At 42.1% G+C, this 14360-nt stretch overlaps 1 protein-coding gene across 1 annotated transcript in view; it reads right to left on the bottom strand.

Moving 5' to 3' along the window:
• Positions 1 to 14360, bottom strand: part of MAOB (monoamine oxidase B) — a 52021-nt gene that overhangs the window by 2973 nt on the left and 34688 nt on the right. Inside the window, exons 6-15 of the mRNA XM_069025177.1 lie at positions 13558 to 13699; positions 12146 to 12295; positions 11342 to 11501; positions 10496 to 10592; positions 9702 to 9755; positions 5575 to 5632; positions 4580 to 4677; positions 3397 to 3508; positions 1771 to 1833; positions 1198 to 1359 (exon numbers count right to left, since the gene is read on the bottom strand). Coding sequence (XP_068881278.1) covers positions 1204 to 1359; positions 1771 to 1833; positions 3397 to 3508; positions 4580 to 4677; positions 5575 to 5632; positions 9702 to 9755; positions 10496 to 10592; positions 11342 to 11501; positions 12146 to 12295; positions 13558 to 13699 — 1090 coding nt within the window. The 3' untranslated portion in view covers positions 1198 to 1203. The remainder of the gene's footprint in view (positions 1 to 1197; positions 1360 to 1770; positions 1834 to 3396; positions 3509 to 4579; positions 4678 to 5574; positions 5633 to 9701; positions 9756 to 10495; positions 10593 to 11341; positions 11502 to 12145; positions 12296 to 13557; positions 13700 to 14360) is intronic.

Raw genomic sequence — 14360 nt, 5'->3', positions numbered from 1 at the left:
ATTTTTTTTACTTCCCCCCCACCCCTGCATCCTGCCTTCTTTATATCTTCTTTTTCTCCATTGTTTGAACAGCACCAAGCTATGAAGGGGGCAGAAGCACTTGCATGTGACTCTCCTATCCACGGTTGTCTCTGATCTCACTATCATTTAGATCATTAGTTACCAAAAGTGTATAATCAGTACAACACAGCACAGCAGGCAGAAGTGGAAGTGCTAATCCCATGAATATGGTTGTTAGGAGAGACCAAAGCTCTGGATCAGCAAATCTGTGCTCAGTATGAAGCAAGAAAGTTGGTGGGTTTTGTTGGTGGGTTTTTTTCAGTTTTTTGTTTGTTTTTTGGGGGTTTTGTATTGGTTTTGTTTGGGTTTTTTTTGGGGGGGGGTTGTTTGTTTGTTTGGGTTTTTTGTTGTTATTGGGTGGGGGGTGCTGTTGTTATTGTTGTTGTTATATTTTGCTTGTTTAATGCTAACACTACATTTTCAAGCCCATTGTGCCCTACCAGGTAAGAGACAGCCTCAAGGTGCCCACAGGGACAGACTGGACTGGACCACATGAGCTCTGCTGTGCCAGGCAGTCATGAACACAGCTGGGGAGCCTGAAATCACAGCAAAATATTGTCCTTTAACTCACTGTAGGACATATATTCCACTGGAAATGCCAGCATCCTATGGCTGCATGCATAGTTCAGGTGGATAAATTCAGCCTGACTCGTCCCTTAGGTGCTCCCTGGGCTCTGGACATCTGGGTAAAAAATAAAAATACTAACAGTTTTTTACCAGTAATTTGCATGAACTATTTAATTATCCTGTAAGCTGTGGATTTCTTTTCTCAGTCTACCACACAGAAAGGCAGAAATCCTTTGTTTACAGCTAGAGATTTTGTTGTACAATATAAATAGGGCCTGTGGAGACTTGGAGTTCAGGGTCTGGTTCAGACATAAGAGTAAAACCAACTAGAAACATCAAGGTGATAACACCTGATACCTCAGAAATTCAACAACCAGAAAATTACTGTTAGAAGTAGGCCTGGACTCTAGGGGTTCTTTTCCAATATGGGTGCCCTCTCTATATCCCTTCCCTCCAACCTGTTTCTCTACTGTTTTCACCTGTTCCTCAGATTTTTGGAAAGTACATGACAAAGGAAAATCTCTGAATAAAAAAAGAAAATCCCTCAGTTGGAAGGCTTTGAGTTGGCACCTTTTTTCAGTTTCGAACTAGAAGTCCCTTTTTGTAGGCAAATAACCCAGCTGCAGCCACAGAGGTGAAGAAAGTGGAAAATCCAATCAGCTTTAGCAGTCCTGGCACAGATGGCAAGTTCCTCTCCCAGAAGGTTGTAGTGATGGGCAAAGCTGGCACATCCTGTGGGGAGAGCATCCATTATCCACAGAACATCTCCACTGTGAGAGGCAGGATATAAATGGAGAGATTCTTGCACCAGGAACAGAACTGGGTTGAAGCAGTTACATCTTATCAAGAAGCAGTATATCCAGATTTTCTCTCAGTTAAAGGGAAGAACACACACATGGAAAGGATTCACAGCCCAGTTAAAAAGTGCAGCTCTTTCCAATCCTGCCTTACAGACTTGTCAGATGGGTGCCCTCTCTGAGTTTCTATCCTCTTCCTTTTTTAGGGAAGGGCAATTTTGGTGAGTAAGGGAAAGTTTATTGTGGCTTTGATTTAGTGAACTTAAATAAAAACAGCCAACAAAATTTTATCTCATCAGCAAAACAGCAGGAAAAAAAAATCCATTTTATCTACATAAATACTTACAACTGATTCAGGTTCTGGCTTCCAAATTTCACTGTCTGGGATTTTCCTCATAGCAAACAGTATCTGAAAATAAGTAACACTCTCAATAAGTGCCATTGATTCTTCAGAATGGAAAAAAAAAATTTGGCTTCAATTCTTGTTTATAAATGGCGTGATGACTGAGTGCATAAATCAAAATGTATTCAAATTTTAGAAGAAAACTCAACCTTTTACAACTAATTTCTGGGGAGGCCTGATATTTAATAAGACACTCCTCCTAGTGGAACATAGAAACAGTTACAGAAAAATCTCTTTATGCTTAGTTAGTCCATGCAGGATATTGGAATTTGGCCAGTCCCATGGGAACAAGGTAATGTGATTATGACTAAGACACTCATGGCACAGTGAGGCATGAAGACACCAGCTACAAGGAGTAGCTTGTTTTGCAAATTTTATCATGATGTAGGAAGACGAACAGCATCCTGGGAGTGATGACAGACCACTACTTCCAGACAAAGAAAAGCAAAACTAAAATGAAAACTTTCTCAATGGGAAAGTTACCAATTTAAAGTATCAAAGCTAGCAGAGATCAGAAGGATAGCAAAGGCTATGTGAAGTGATAGTCAGGGAAGATAGCAAGATTAGCTTCTTCTACAGTGAAATAAAATGGAGATGGTTATATTAATGTTTTTCCTATTCCAGGCACTTGTAGATTTAAGATTTAGTATCTTTTACAATGGGCTTTTACTGTAGACAAGATTCACGGACCCTGTCAACCCTTCAATGCAGAAGAGTGAGAAGCACTAAATTTTCAACACATTTTCCTCTCTTAAGTAAATGAGGAAAGGAAAACATCAAAATTTTTACCAGTCAGGTGCACTTATCAGCTCCTCTGCTGACGCCTATGGAGGCTCTGCTGTAATGTCCTTAAATTAGAGAGGTCATGAGGCACTGCCTCTGGAGCCTTTCAGGAGCAGTTCGGGTATAACTTTCTCAAATGACAATTTAGGAACAGTTAATCCGTTTTCTTGGGGCAGGGGTATGGGCTAGATGAACTCTCCACATCCCTTCCAGGACAATTTGGGTTCCATGACTGTAGCTTTTAGCCACAAGGCTCCCTTCACCTCAGAAAACAAAGATTAAATTTCTTTTGCTGCTCCCTAAACTGTAATGTTCCTGAAAATACTTGGGGAATTGGCATTTTCTCAGAAGAAAAATATCTAAGTCCTTGTTTAGTGACTTTATGTTAAGGCTGTCTCGATGGAATATCACTGTGCTGGAAACACCAAGGAAGGGAGTGGCTTGGTGTGCAGAGCTGCAGGACTGAGCTGTTCCCATGCTCTAACAGCCAGGATCTCTCAGTGTGATGATTAACAGATTTGGGAGAAAAATTACTAGGGAAGAATTTGGCATTTCTGCAAAAGAAGAAAGAATTTAATCCCAGAAACAAGGGGAGAGTTTGACAATATAGCCAGAGCCCTTCCTAACATTCCAAAATTATCCTTTTTGAAGTCTGCCCCCTTTGCAGGGATTTGCAGCAAGATTAGAACACCCAAAGTTGTCAACACTGGGTTTTCATTTCCCCTCCAACCACAAGATCTTTCATTTTCCACAGGACATTGGACAGTGCCCCCTGAGCATCTGTACCTCTCTGGCTGCTCTTTCTCCAGCCTGGACAGCCCCCTCCATGTATCCACTCCACTCTGTGGCTGTCTCTGTGCCAGCAAAATAGATCCTGCCAACAGGCTGCCGAATTATCCTGGAAGGGGACAAGCAAAAAGTCACGTCACCTGTGTCAGGAAAGAACTGAAATAGTTGGGTTAATGTTGGAATAAAAGTGTTTTAAATGACAGCAGGAACTTGAAGATAATTGCACTGGGTGAGTGGAGCTGGAGGAGGAGTCTGGGTTGCATTTAACTTACTACAGTGAACACACATTTTCTAAATGTTTACACTGTTCATGGGTGAAAAGGACAACTATTTTGAGATGAGACTTACACTACCTCACAATTCCAGCCTGTGGCATAAATACCAATGCCAGGCATTACTGGCACACTGTAGTATTCTGAAATTGCTCCATAATATTTGAAGCAATAAGTAAATAAACAAAAAGCATTGTTTAAACTCTATTTTTTGCCAGAATCTGCAATAATTATCATTTTAATTACTTTAAATACTAAGGGCTCCATAAGCTCTCTGTTACAAGTGCTTTATTGCCCTAAGTTACTTTTAAATTGCAAGAACTTAAGCTTCAAAAGTAGGGCTATTCCAGCACATTAAAACCTGTGTATCTAAATCCAGTCACTAGTCTGAAGTAAGTCTTTCCCTTCTTGGTAAATCTTATTTTCATGCAAAAACTGAAGTGGGAGAGGACTGTATACAATGGCACACTGTATTAGGCTTTCACTGCTAAAAAGAAGGAATGGTCCAAAGAAATCTCTCATTACTATCAATGTTGGCAAGAATTAACTCTGTCAGTATTTTTAAAACATCAGCTAAAGATGTGCTTGAAATGGTTACACTGATCTCAAATACCCAAAGCCTGTTTTGTAAGCAGACTGTGAAAGCTTCCCAGCTCCCTTCCCAGAACCTACTCAGCTGTACTCACCAAATAACAGGAGTGGATAAAAGGCCCTAATGATACTGTACTCATCCATCATAAAGCCCAACAGAGACAAGTGGAAGGTTGTATTGTCTGTTTAAAACATCCCCCAGTGATCTTAAAGGTGTAAAGCGAACAGTGACAGAGGATTTATGACCCTTTCTGAGGATATTTATTAACTTGGTCTTATCTTACCCCTCCAAAGCCCACTATAAATAGGCACTGTACCTTCCATACTGAGTCATTACGCCTGGTGGGAAGTAGGCTGTGTAGCAGCCCCCAGAATACTGCTCTTCACACCAGTTCTTCTCTTCATAATGCACTGGCTGTAAAACAGAGATTAATTCACTCAAGGAAAGGACAGAGTCTCGAGGAAGTTAATAACAGAACTGAGGAGAGAGCAGAGAAGAACAGTTTATCATTTGTTGCATGTCAACGTGTGACAAGATGAGCACATTTAACAAGTCTCTTAATGCAACACAAACCCAACACAATAATTTTTTAAAAAATAGGAATACACTGTCTAAAAAACTGGTTAATCTGGCCATTGTAGAACACAATCCCCTTAATCTGTCAACATTAATTTATGCTTTGTGCACAAATTTATGCTTTGAGCCATGTAAAGCAAAATTAACCTCCGGTGTATACAGTTGTAATACTTGTAATGTGTACATTAGGTACAAACATACACTGTTAAAAGTGCAAAGTGTGGCACTTGTATGGTTCTGTGTTGAAAATCATGTGTTCTCCAGATTGATGTCAACAATTTTTAACCTTGTAAAATTGTCCTTAGAAGTATAAGCAGTGTTAATCCCATAATCTGAGATCACACCAACCCTAACAGTCATTTACCTTCACAGGGAAGAGAAGGCAAGGGGAAGGCAAAAGAAAAACAACCCAACACGTGCAGCAGTGGATCTTAACAACCAGTAAGAGAGAAGATACAGGATGGACAGAGGGGGAAAGCAAGCCTGTCACGTGTGACAGCAGCTGAGGTTTAGGGTGGCAAGCACTGAAAATTCCACCCATGGAGCTGGACAAGAACATACTAACAACATCTTTTAATGCTTCATTAATGTTCATAAAGCTTGTTCTTATCCTCACTGTCAAATCCAGCCCAAGACTTGCCATAATCTTCTCTCCACTCCTCTACTGAGGGCAGCAAGTGCTCCCATAGCAGGTACCTTTTCCAAAGGTATCTTTTCCAGAGATTTTGTGCTTACATGTAAAGCTTCCTCTGATCCCAGAACCTTTGCATAGAGCTCACATAGCCTCATCTTCCTGTGAGAGAAAAGCAACAGAAGACTTCAGTGTGGGGGAAGAGAAAAAAAACCACCTCTAATTTACTCTACTTCCAAGAGAACAAGTATTGTATCTGCTTGAATTTGAGGTTCCAGCTTCTTGGGATCTATCCTAATTCATCACCCTCTGGATCACTAGAAACAACCCAAGCTCCTGTGCTGCATAAATGCTGGTTTTCCAGCAGTTTCACAAGCTGTTCTCTTAAGACAACTCTAGCAGCCCAAACCCCAAAATTATCCAAATGTTCTCCAGGCTGTCAGGAAAGAAAGTAGTAAGGTATTGCACTCTTTTGTCTTGGCACATAGTCTAACTTATGGTTTGTTCCTACTAAGATGCAGGTCTCGATATACTGTGGCTATCAGGGAATCAGTACTTTATTTCTGCATATATAAAATTTCCTCCTCTTTATGAGTCTACAAATCATTGAATATAGTTCATTCTGTAGCAAACCCCAAGTGCAATTAAGTTTGTTCCTACAAGCCCTTGGGTCTTACTCTTAGCCACGCTGCACCAATTCCCAAAAGCAAGAAGATCAGGATGAAATAACAATTATGAAAAAAAAACCCGCAAACACAGCTCTGGAAAGACATTTTCTTCTGGAAGCAAATCCAGTGCTCCACAGAAAGCCATGCTGGGCACAGAAATACAGGACTCCCAGCTCTGTAACTGTGAGGACTACACTTTCAGCTATGAAAGCATGTGAGGAAACCACACATAATTGCTGTAAGAAGCAACCCAGCTCTACAGGAGCCCAGCTATACCCATGAGCAGCTGAACTCAAAGAATGCTATGGAAAGAGGATGAGGAGAAATAGGATGACTTGAAGACCCTTGAAGGTGTCCTCACGTGCAGGTTGGAGCTTGAGCAAGAAAGTGAAGGTTGCTACAGCTCAGGAAGAGCCATGGCCCTGGTGTGGATTTGCTGCTGGCAGGTGTCAAGCCAAGCAGCAGCAGCGGGGAGGAAACAGCCCCTTCCCTTTGCCCTGGGGCACAGGACAATGGTCAGCCTGCTCCAGAAGCAGTGACTGGCCAGGAAGGCTCAGAGAGCTTCAGGACCTACATATGAACATTCCTCTGCTGTCAGGGGTGACACAAATCCAGCAACAGCCATAAGGAAAAGGGTGATTTCCCAATTCCTCCATAAGTGAGGTGAGCACTGTGCCCTGCAGACCACCCTGCACACCTACTCAGTGTCTGAACAGAACAAAGCCATTCCAACAGCAGGATCCAGCCAAGCCTCTGCTGAGGTCTGCCCACCACCTCTCACAAACACCATCGGCCCCGGCTCTCAGGGCAGGTCAGAAACACCACAGGGCTCCACAGCAAAGGGAGTCATCACCTTCTGCTTCTGCTCCTCCCAGCACCATGGCAGGGATGAGAAGGACCCCTCTAGACCTGCCTGTGCCCTGCCTTTTTTCCACAATGACTTGCAGACCCTCCAGGGAGCCTGGAAATGGCATACCAGTGGCAGGTAGATATTGTCACTTGTGGCCAACTGCAGGGCTCCACGAAGGTGCAAGTTCACAGCTGTGTGCTGAGCACATTGCCAATATAGATTAGTTAGTTTAAGATAGCTGTGCAAAGGAAAATATTAAGCCTCAGGTCAAGGGCATCTTCAGACTGTTAAGAAGTGTCGACATTGGAAGGAATTATTCATCGGTAATAGGGTATTATTTGACAAGAAAAACAAAACCCAAATGAGCAAACAAAACCAAAACCAAACCAGCAATTTCTGAAAGATTGAATTGTAGCAACAGAAATCAATCACTGAGGTCATCACCCCTAATAGCAGCAATCTTTGCATCTGTGCTGGTCTCTCTGCAAGATCTGCACTTTTTGTCCTAGAGCAGTTTAAATAAATTCTTTTTAATGGACTTGTAGTTAATGCTAACATGGAACATACAGAATACACAGTGAGTAAAATATGGAATATGCAGTGAGTAAAATCCTTACTTCTTGGCTTTGGGCTCAGCTGTGAAATTGCTATAAGCACTAAATAAGAGGAATTTTATGCCAGGAGCTACCCAGGTAGGGTCCTGTTGAGAGTCACACTGTGTCCAGTGTGGAAGAAGTGCACATGCAGACACTCAGCTCTTTTCCTGGTCTCTTACTCCACAGCAGTGTGTGATGCCATGGCCTTCATTGCACAGCTCTGAAAGGCAGGGCACAATCTCACTATTGGCACCTGGCCTGGGAAGACCAGCTGGAAGGCAGCAGTGATTTTTATTCCCTTCAGTCTGGCTTAGCTGTAAAAAGATTTCCATCCTCTCCCACAACTTCCAAGTCATGATTTAGGATATCTGCCACAGACTCTACATCCTACTCTTCATATCCAAGGATTACCAAAACCCTTACCCTGTCCTCAGCACAAGCCCAGCTTGTGTTGGTAGGTGAGCACAGCAAGATACACCCTCTGCAGGGAGTCACAAGAAGTCTGTGCTCAAAGAGATCCCTCCCTGCAACAGCACAGCCCCCATCTAAATTATACAAACTGGTTGCACCCTGAGTGTACACTGGGAGAAGGGCTGTGTTCATGTTCTGCCTTCTCCTGGACCTCAAATTCCACTGGAAGGAGACTTGTGCTCTTGGGGAGGACAGGAGCTGCAGTGCAAGCCCAGAAGGTTCCTGCCTTTTCTGGCTGTGGCCAAGACTACCGGAGCCAGAAGCACCCCTGCACCAGGGTAGAGCCAGCAGGTACAAACCTGGGCATATTTCATAACTATTCTTTACCAAAGCAAAGTCCTAGTCTAGGGTTTATTCCTCAGAAGACAAGAGTTCAAAATTCAACAGAGTCAGATAATTGTGCCAGTGCTTTTAATGCCCAGGGAAAAGGATGGTGCCTTGCAAACAGCCAGGACAGACCCTAATTTCATAGAAAGAAAAGCTGTTTTCAAAGACTGTAAATGCTCAGTTGTATCAAGGATATTCACACAATGTAAGAGACCATTTGGTGTTTAGGATGGCTCAAAATGCTGGGCACACTGGGTTTCAGAACACCTGCATGACTTTTATCATCTGGCACCTGCTGGGCCTCTATCTCAAAGCCTCAGTGCTTGTCCATTCCTGCCAAAATTAAAAGGGCTCTGTGGTACCAGGCTGTCATTTGAAAAGACTGGGACATAAGCAGCTCCATTTAGAACCATTATCCACAGACTGCCAGACTATTTGAGATGACTACATCTTCTCTAGTTAGACCAGCTATTACTGCAAAAATGTTTACTTGGGCACAGTATTCCTTTTATCACAGTTTAAAATCAAATGTATTTTCTCCCCATCAAACCAATGCTCTCCTCATAGTCCACACTTTCTATTTGCAGCTTTGATTTGATCAGATACAGTGAACCAGTGTGATGGAAAATAAAAAATCATTACTTTATAAATTCTATTTTAGTAATATACCAAAGAGCACTACTCTATGCAGAGATTTGTTTCAAGAAGACAGTAAAATGATGTCCATCTGTGCCTGAAGGGCATTTTTTTCCCCACACTGAGGGTGCAGAGATGGAGGCAGCTTTCTGATCCCTTTGTGATGCTGAAGCTTGCTCATGGCAGCTACAGATTAAAGTTGCACTAAGTTACAGACTTCCCTCCAGGGTGAACAGAAAATAAAGATAAAATCAAACACAGAGGCCAAGCCTTTCCCTTCTGACAAGCTTTCCAAGAGTTCAGGGCACCTGCAGGAAGCCAGGGAGGCAGCAATGGGGGGCAGGTCCTTGGCCCTTTCCAGCAGAATGTCTGTACTATTTTCATATTCAGCAGCTTAGAGCTGCTCTTTAGCAAGAGTCACATAAACAGAGCAGCCCTGAGGGAAAATAAGAACCAGGACCAGAGAGTTTCCAAAGGGATACCACATCTGCCACCAGGTTGTGAGAATTCTGCGGGGCCTTCATCCAAAACCAAGACATCTTCCTGCTTAAAGTGACATGTCTACCTATTGGCACAAGGTTACAGACAACTTCTTTCAAATCAGGGCATTTCTTTCCTGCTCTGGTCATTTATAAGAAAATTTTGACTTGAATTCCACACAGATCTCCAGGGTTTGTACTTACCTTTCTTCTTTCATGAGACCCGTCAGTCTTCTGCACTTTCGAGCAAGAATGAAGCTGTAAGACCACAAACAATTTACTCCCATTATGCTGCTACATGTCCTGCATTATTTAAAATGCCAATAACTTATGATGAGATGCTGTGATTCACAGTAATAGCTTTAGGGTCTCTAATAAAAATATCCATTTCACCTCTCTGCATAATGCTCTACCTGCTGCTTGCAGGACTCATTTAGAAAGGAACCACTCTGAAATTCATGTTAGAATATTTGCATGAGCTGTTTCCCAATTACTTTAATTTTATACAGCCTTGGGTGCAGGCATATAGCAATGACGTGAAGCCTGGGATTGAGCTGGAAATTATTTTTTAATAAAACTTCTGAGAGTGATCATACTCTCTGATTGCTAAAAAAAACCTAGAACAAAATAAAATTTAATTCTAGAAAACAAATTTTCGTTTAAAGAAGTGGAATACTTGGGATAAAACTTTTCATTTCTGCAATCACCCTCTTTTCTCTTTCCTTTCCTCTTCTCCAAGTTTGTACTTTGCCACACAAAAAGGCAAAAGATAACAGTGATAAAAATTAGAAAGAGAGAATTTCATTTTTTAAATTAGCAATAAAATCATAGAGGAAAATTTTGAAGTAAAACAATCATAGAGCATCACCATACACTGAGAAACTCAACCTTTAATTATTTTAAAGTATCTCCTTTCAAAAGTATCAGGTTTTCCATTTTAATTGTTGCCTCTAAGACAAAATAAAAAGCATTAACTAGACACTTTCTTTGTCCCTTACCCTATAATGGCAGGAAAGCTGCCATCAGGCTTAGTGTCATCAAGTGTCAGACCAATTGCAGCATCCTCGTCTTCAATGATCATGGTACCACAGTACCCTGGTAAGAACAAGGTGGAAAAGCAGTCATGATCCATGTATCAAAAGGCAGGAGTTTCCAAGAAGTTGTGAAATACTCAGTCACCTCCTGCTGATCCATCCCAAAACCAATAGCCAGAACATGACAGGATCCAGAACCCCTAAGTTCATTAACAGAGATGGGGGTGGATGACATTTGTAGGCAAACAGATGTGGGCTCATATAGCCAAGAATGAGAAGTGGGTGTTACTACATTGCAGTTTGCCTTGGATTCAGTAAATTCCAAGAGAGAGCTGGGGAGTCATGATGGAAGCATTCAGCACGTAAGAGGAACCCAGGATGACTAGCCCAGCTGGGGATGTTTGTGTGAAGACACCTTCAATTACTGCTGCCCAGTCCATCCAGAAAGCAGAATTTTTGCAGACATTTCCATCCCACATCACTTGTACCTTTACATCCCTGTACAAGTGAGAGAGACTCATCTCACACCCAGGTGCCACTCAAGGAGAGGACAACAGAGAACAACCAAGGCAATAAGCAACAGGCATGAATTCTCCCTTCATGACTACCTCCTTTTTTTATTCCCTCATCCACCCTCTCCTCCCAACCAATCTCTCAAGCTTCTCTCACAGGGGAAGGCAAAAATGGCACAGAAGCACGTGAAGTCTCCTGCTAAGGTTTAGCATCCTGTGAACAAAGCGTCTGCTCTGTTGCCATGTACTCTCTTCCCTCTTTCTGTCACTACTATTCCTTTCAATTAAAATGCAATACCCTTCTTCCTCCAGAAAGTTTCCCTGTAGTACACGATGCACTTGATGACTGAGCCCATGGGGATTCTGTTGATGAGCTGGTTTCTCATTGGGGGTAAAGGTGGGTTGAAATGAATCTTCAAACCAAGAGCTGGGGGAATGGCACTGATCACGTATTTGCCCTGGAAAAGAAATTATCCGTAAGCCAAATACATTCTCCCCTACTTCAGCCTAAGCATACTGCTGAAATGGCCTTGGCAGACATCTGGGGAGGCTGCAGGGTGTATCTTGTGAAGCAATTTTAGCATTTAGCGTAAGAATTGCAAAACTAAATCCTCACAAAATCCTGCTCATTAAATAACAAACAAGCGTTACATAAACAGCCATCTGTTCAAATGATGGGCAGCTGCCCTTTCCCTGGTGTATAAAAGAAAGCACTGTGCTCTTAGAGACCACTGGCCTCCCTTCCATCTGGACTGCCCTGTTACAACTTGGAAGCAAAGTCTGCAGGTTTTTACACTGAAAGTTTATTGCTAAATTACATTTTACACCTTACAATTATCCTCTAATTCAGAAGGTAACTGAGCACAAAGAAGAGATTCCAGCAAAGGAAAAGTTTGATCACACACTTTGCTTTTAGGCATCACTTTAAGGCTCCTACATTGCAGTCACTTCAGGACAATGAGAACACGTGACTGTTTGCCATGGTCACTTAAATCTCTGCTGCACTTCTGTACAGGATTTTGGAGAAGTCAAAAAGGGAAAGCTAAATGTTGTGTAGCCCCCCATCCCACCATTAATGATTTCTTCCTGGACATGCCATTACCTCGTATAACTCATGGTCTAGGGTTTCCACGATGACACTGTCCCCCGACTGGTCGATGCGCACGACCGGCTTCCTCAGCCTCACCCGCCCCCCCAGGCGCTCCATGATCTTCTCACTGATCTGCCCAGAGCCCCCAACAAACTTCCTCTCCTGAAACACAAAAACAACAGCTCAGCAGAGCAGTGCTTCTGGAGCGTGCACCAGGACCAGCATTTCTCTTGGCATTCCAAACACATCCCCTTCTTCCATCGTTACCAGAACATTTTTGGGAATTTTGGCAGTCTCACCTGGAAATGTACCCATTTTACTTTCTCCTTCTGTGAGCTTCTCAAATACTTCCCCTATTTGCCCACCATTTGAACTCTAGTCAAAACTAAAAGTAATAGTAACCTCATAAGAAAATCCCTTCTCCAAATGTGATCTCCAGAAAGATTTCACAGGCCTTGTGAATCAGCAGGACTTCTGAAAAGTGCTTAAACTTTCAAACCTTTCTCTGAGTTCACTCATCCCTGCAGAGCTCTGTCTATCAGAAGTAGGAAACCTGATCTTCATAATAAATAACAAGGTGTAAGAAGTAACGTAGTTCCCATCAAAAATGTCTGCTGCAGTACATAATCCAACCCAACTTAAATCATCTCTAACATAGTACAGAATTCAAATAATATTTAATTAAATGTATTTAACTTAAATTACCAACAGTAATTGCTTATCTGTGCATATTTATGCATTTTAATACGGTTAATGGATTTGCATTTTTATTTATGATTAAATAATTAGCATTTCTAAAAATACACCCATCTCTAATACAATTAGTGAAAGTTGCACTTCTCAAGTAGAAGACCATTAAGAGAGTCTTTACTTTCTTCAATGCAGAAGCAGCTCTAATATACCAGATTGCAAACATTTCAGAGCAATACCATATTTGAGCAGAGGTGTTCATTTTCTTGAGAATTATTTTAAAATTTTAATGGTGTTAATGCTTGGAAATTTGCATCTTAGGAACCCAGCTCTGGACTACATTTTCAGTATTAACTTGCAGCTGACATTGCCATCTCCATTAAGTGATTCTGCAGTGCTAAGGATGGCTTCAGCCTCCTGACAGAAATAAGCATAAGTAAAATTTTCTCTTTTCAAAGTGGATAAGCAAAGCACGTGTTCAATCTGTATCCAAAAGAAAGCCAGATACAAATCTACTGATCCCTGGGGGCAATGCCTTCAGCATGGGAGCAGATTTCAACACTAGTTTGGCAAGATCCAGATTAAAGACTAAATGAATAAAACTAGTTATCAGCATGCTACTGGACCAAAAGTCATGGATGTCTCAGTTGGCCCTCTGAACTAAAATAAACCAACAAAAGAATGAAGTTAACCAGGGCCTGCCAAGAGCTGCAGGAGGTGATGGCTGACAGTACCTGTCCCCCGTTGGTCGTTGAGAATATCCTCGCTGTGCCCCCACACTGCTTCACGTACCACAAAAACCAGAGGGCAGAGATCTCGTGGGGTTCAGAGGTGACATCCACATTCACAAACAGAGTTGCAAAACTCTTGGCAGCTCTGCAACAAAGACAAGAAAGTGAGCTAATTTAAAAACAGAATAACGCTGACAGGATTGCTTTTGAGCAGGCAGGAGGCTCTCTTTGGCAACCTTTTCTTTCATGGTGCGGGCAAAGGATTCCTTAATTTCAGCTGAAGTAAGGAATTAGCAACTGCTTTTATGCAACATTTTTCAAGTAATCCTGCAAAAAAATATTAATGAAACACTCCTGTATTCCATAAAAATTAGGGCATTGGGAGACACAAAAGCCCAAGATTATATCACTTTATGCTACTAACGCAAAGTTAGCTTGTCATCCTAGCCTCAGGATTAAGGAGAGCAAGCCCTCCTGTCTTCACTGGACTCCAAAACCACCCTGTACCCAGTTCCTGGGTTACAAACCAGATCTGCATCTCTGTCTGCCCCTGCTGAGTGCCTGTCCCCTCAAGAACACAGCACAGAGAATATTCAACACCTGCCACAAAAAAAAAGTTAGGGGTCTTTTCTAAGCTAATTATCTAAAATCTATGGATTAGTCAGCATCCATTCACTGCCCAATCCTCTGTGCAGGCAGAGTTTTGCAGCTGGAACACAAAGAAAGAAATGTAAGTCAGAAGCCATAGCAGAAGAGACAGCATTCATGACAGAGTCTGTCGAGAAAAAGGAAAGGATAGGATACTT

This window comes from Aphelocoma coerulescens, chromosome 1 (assembly GCF_041296385.1).
Source record: "Aphelocoma coerulescens isolate FSJ_1873_10779 chromosome 1, UR_Acoe_1.0, whole genome shotgun sequence".
NCBI lineage: Eukaryota > Metazoa > Chordata > Aves > Passeriformes > Corvidae > Aphelocoma > Aphelocoma coerulescens.
The sequence above is the reverse complement of the archived record's forward strand: the minus strand, read 5'-3'. Positions and strand labels throughout refer to the sequence as shown.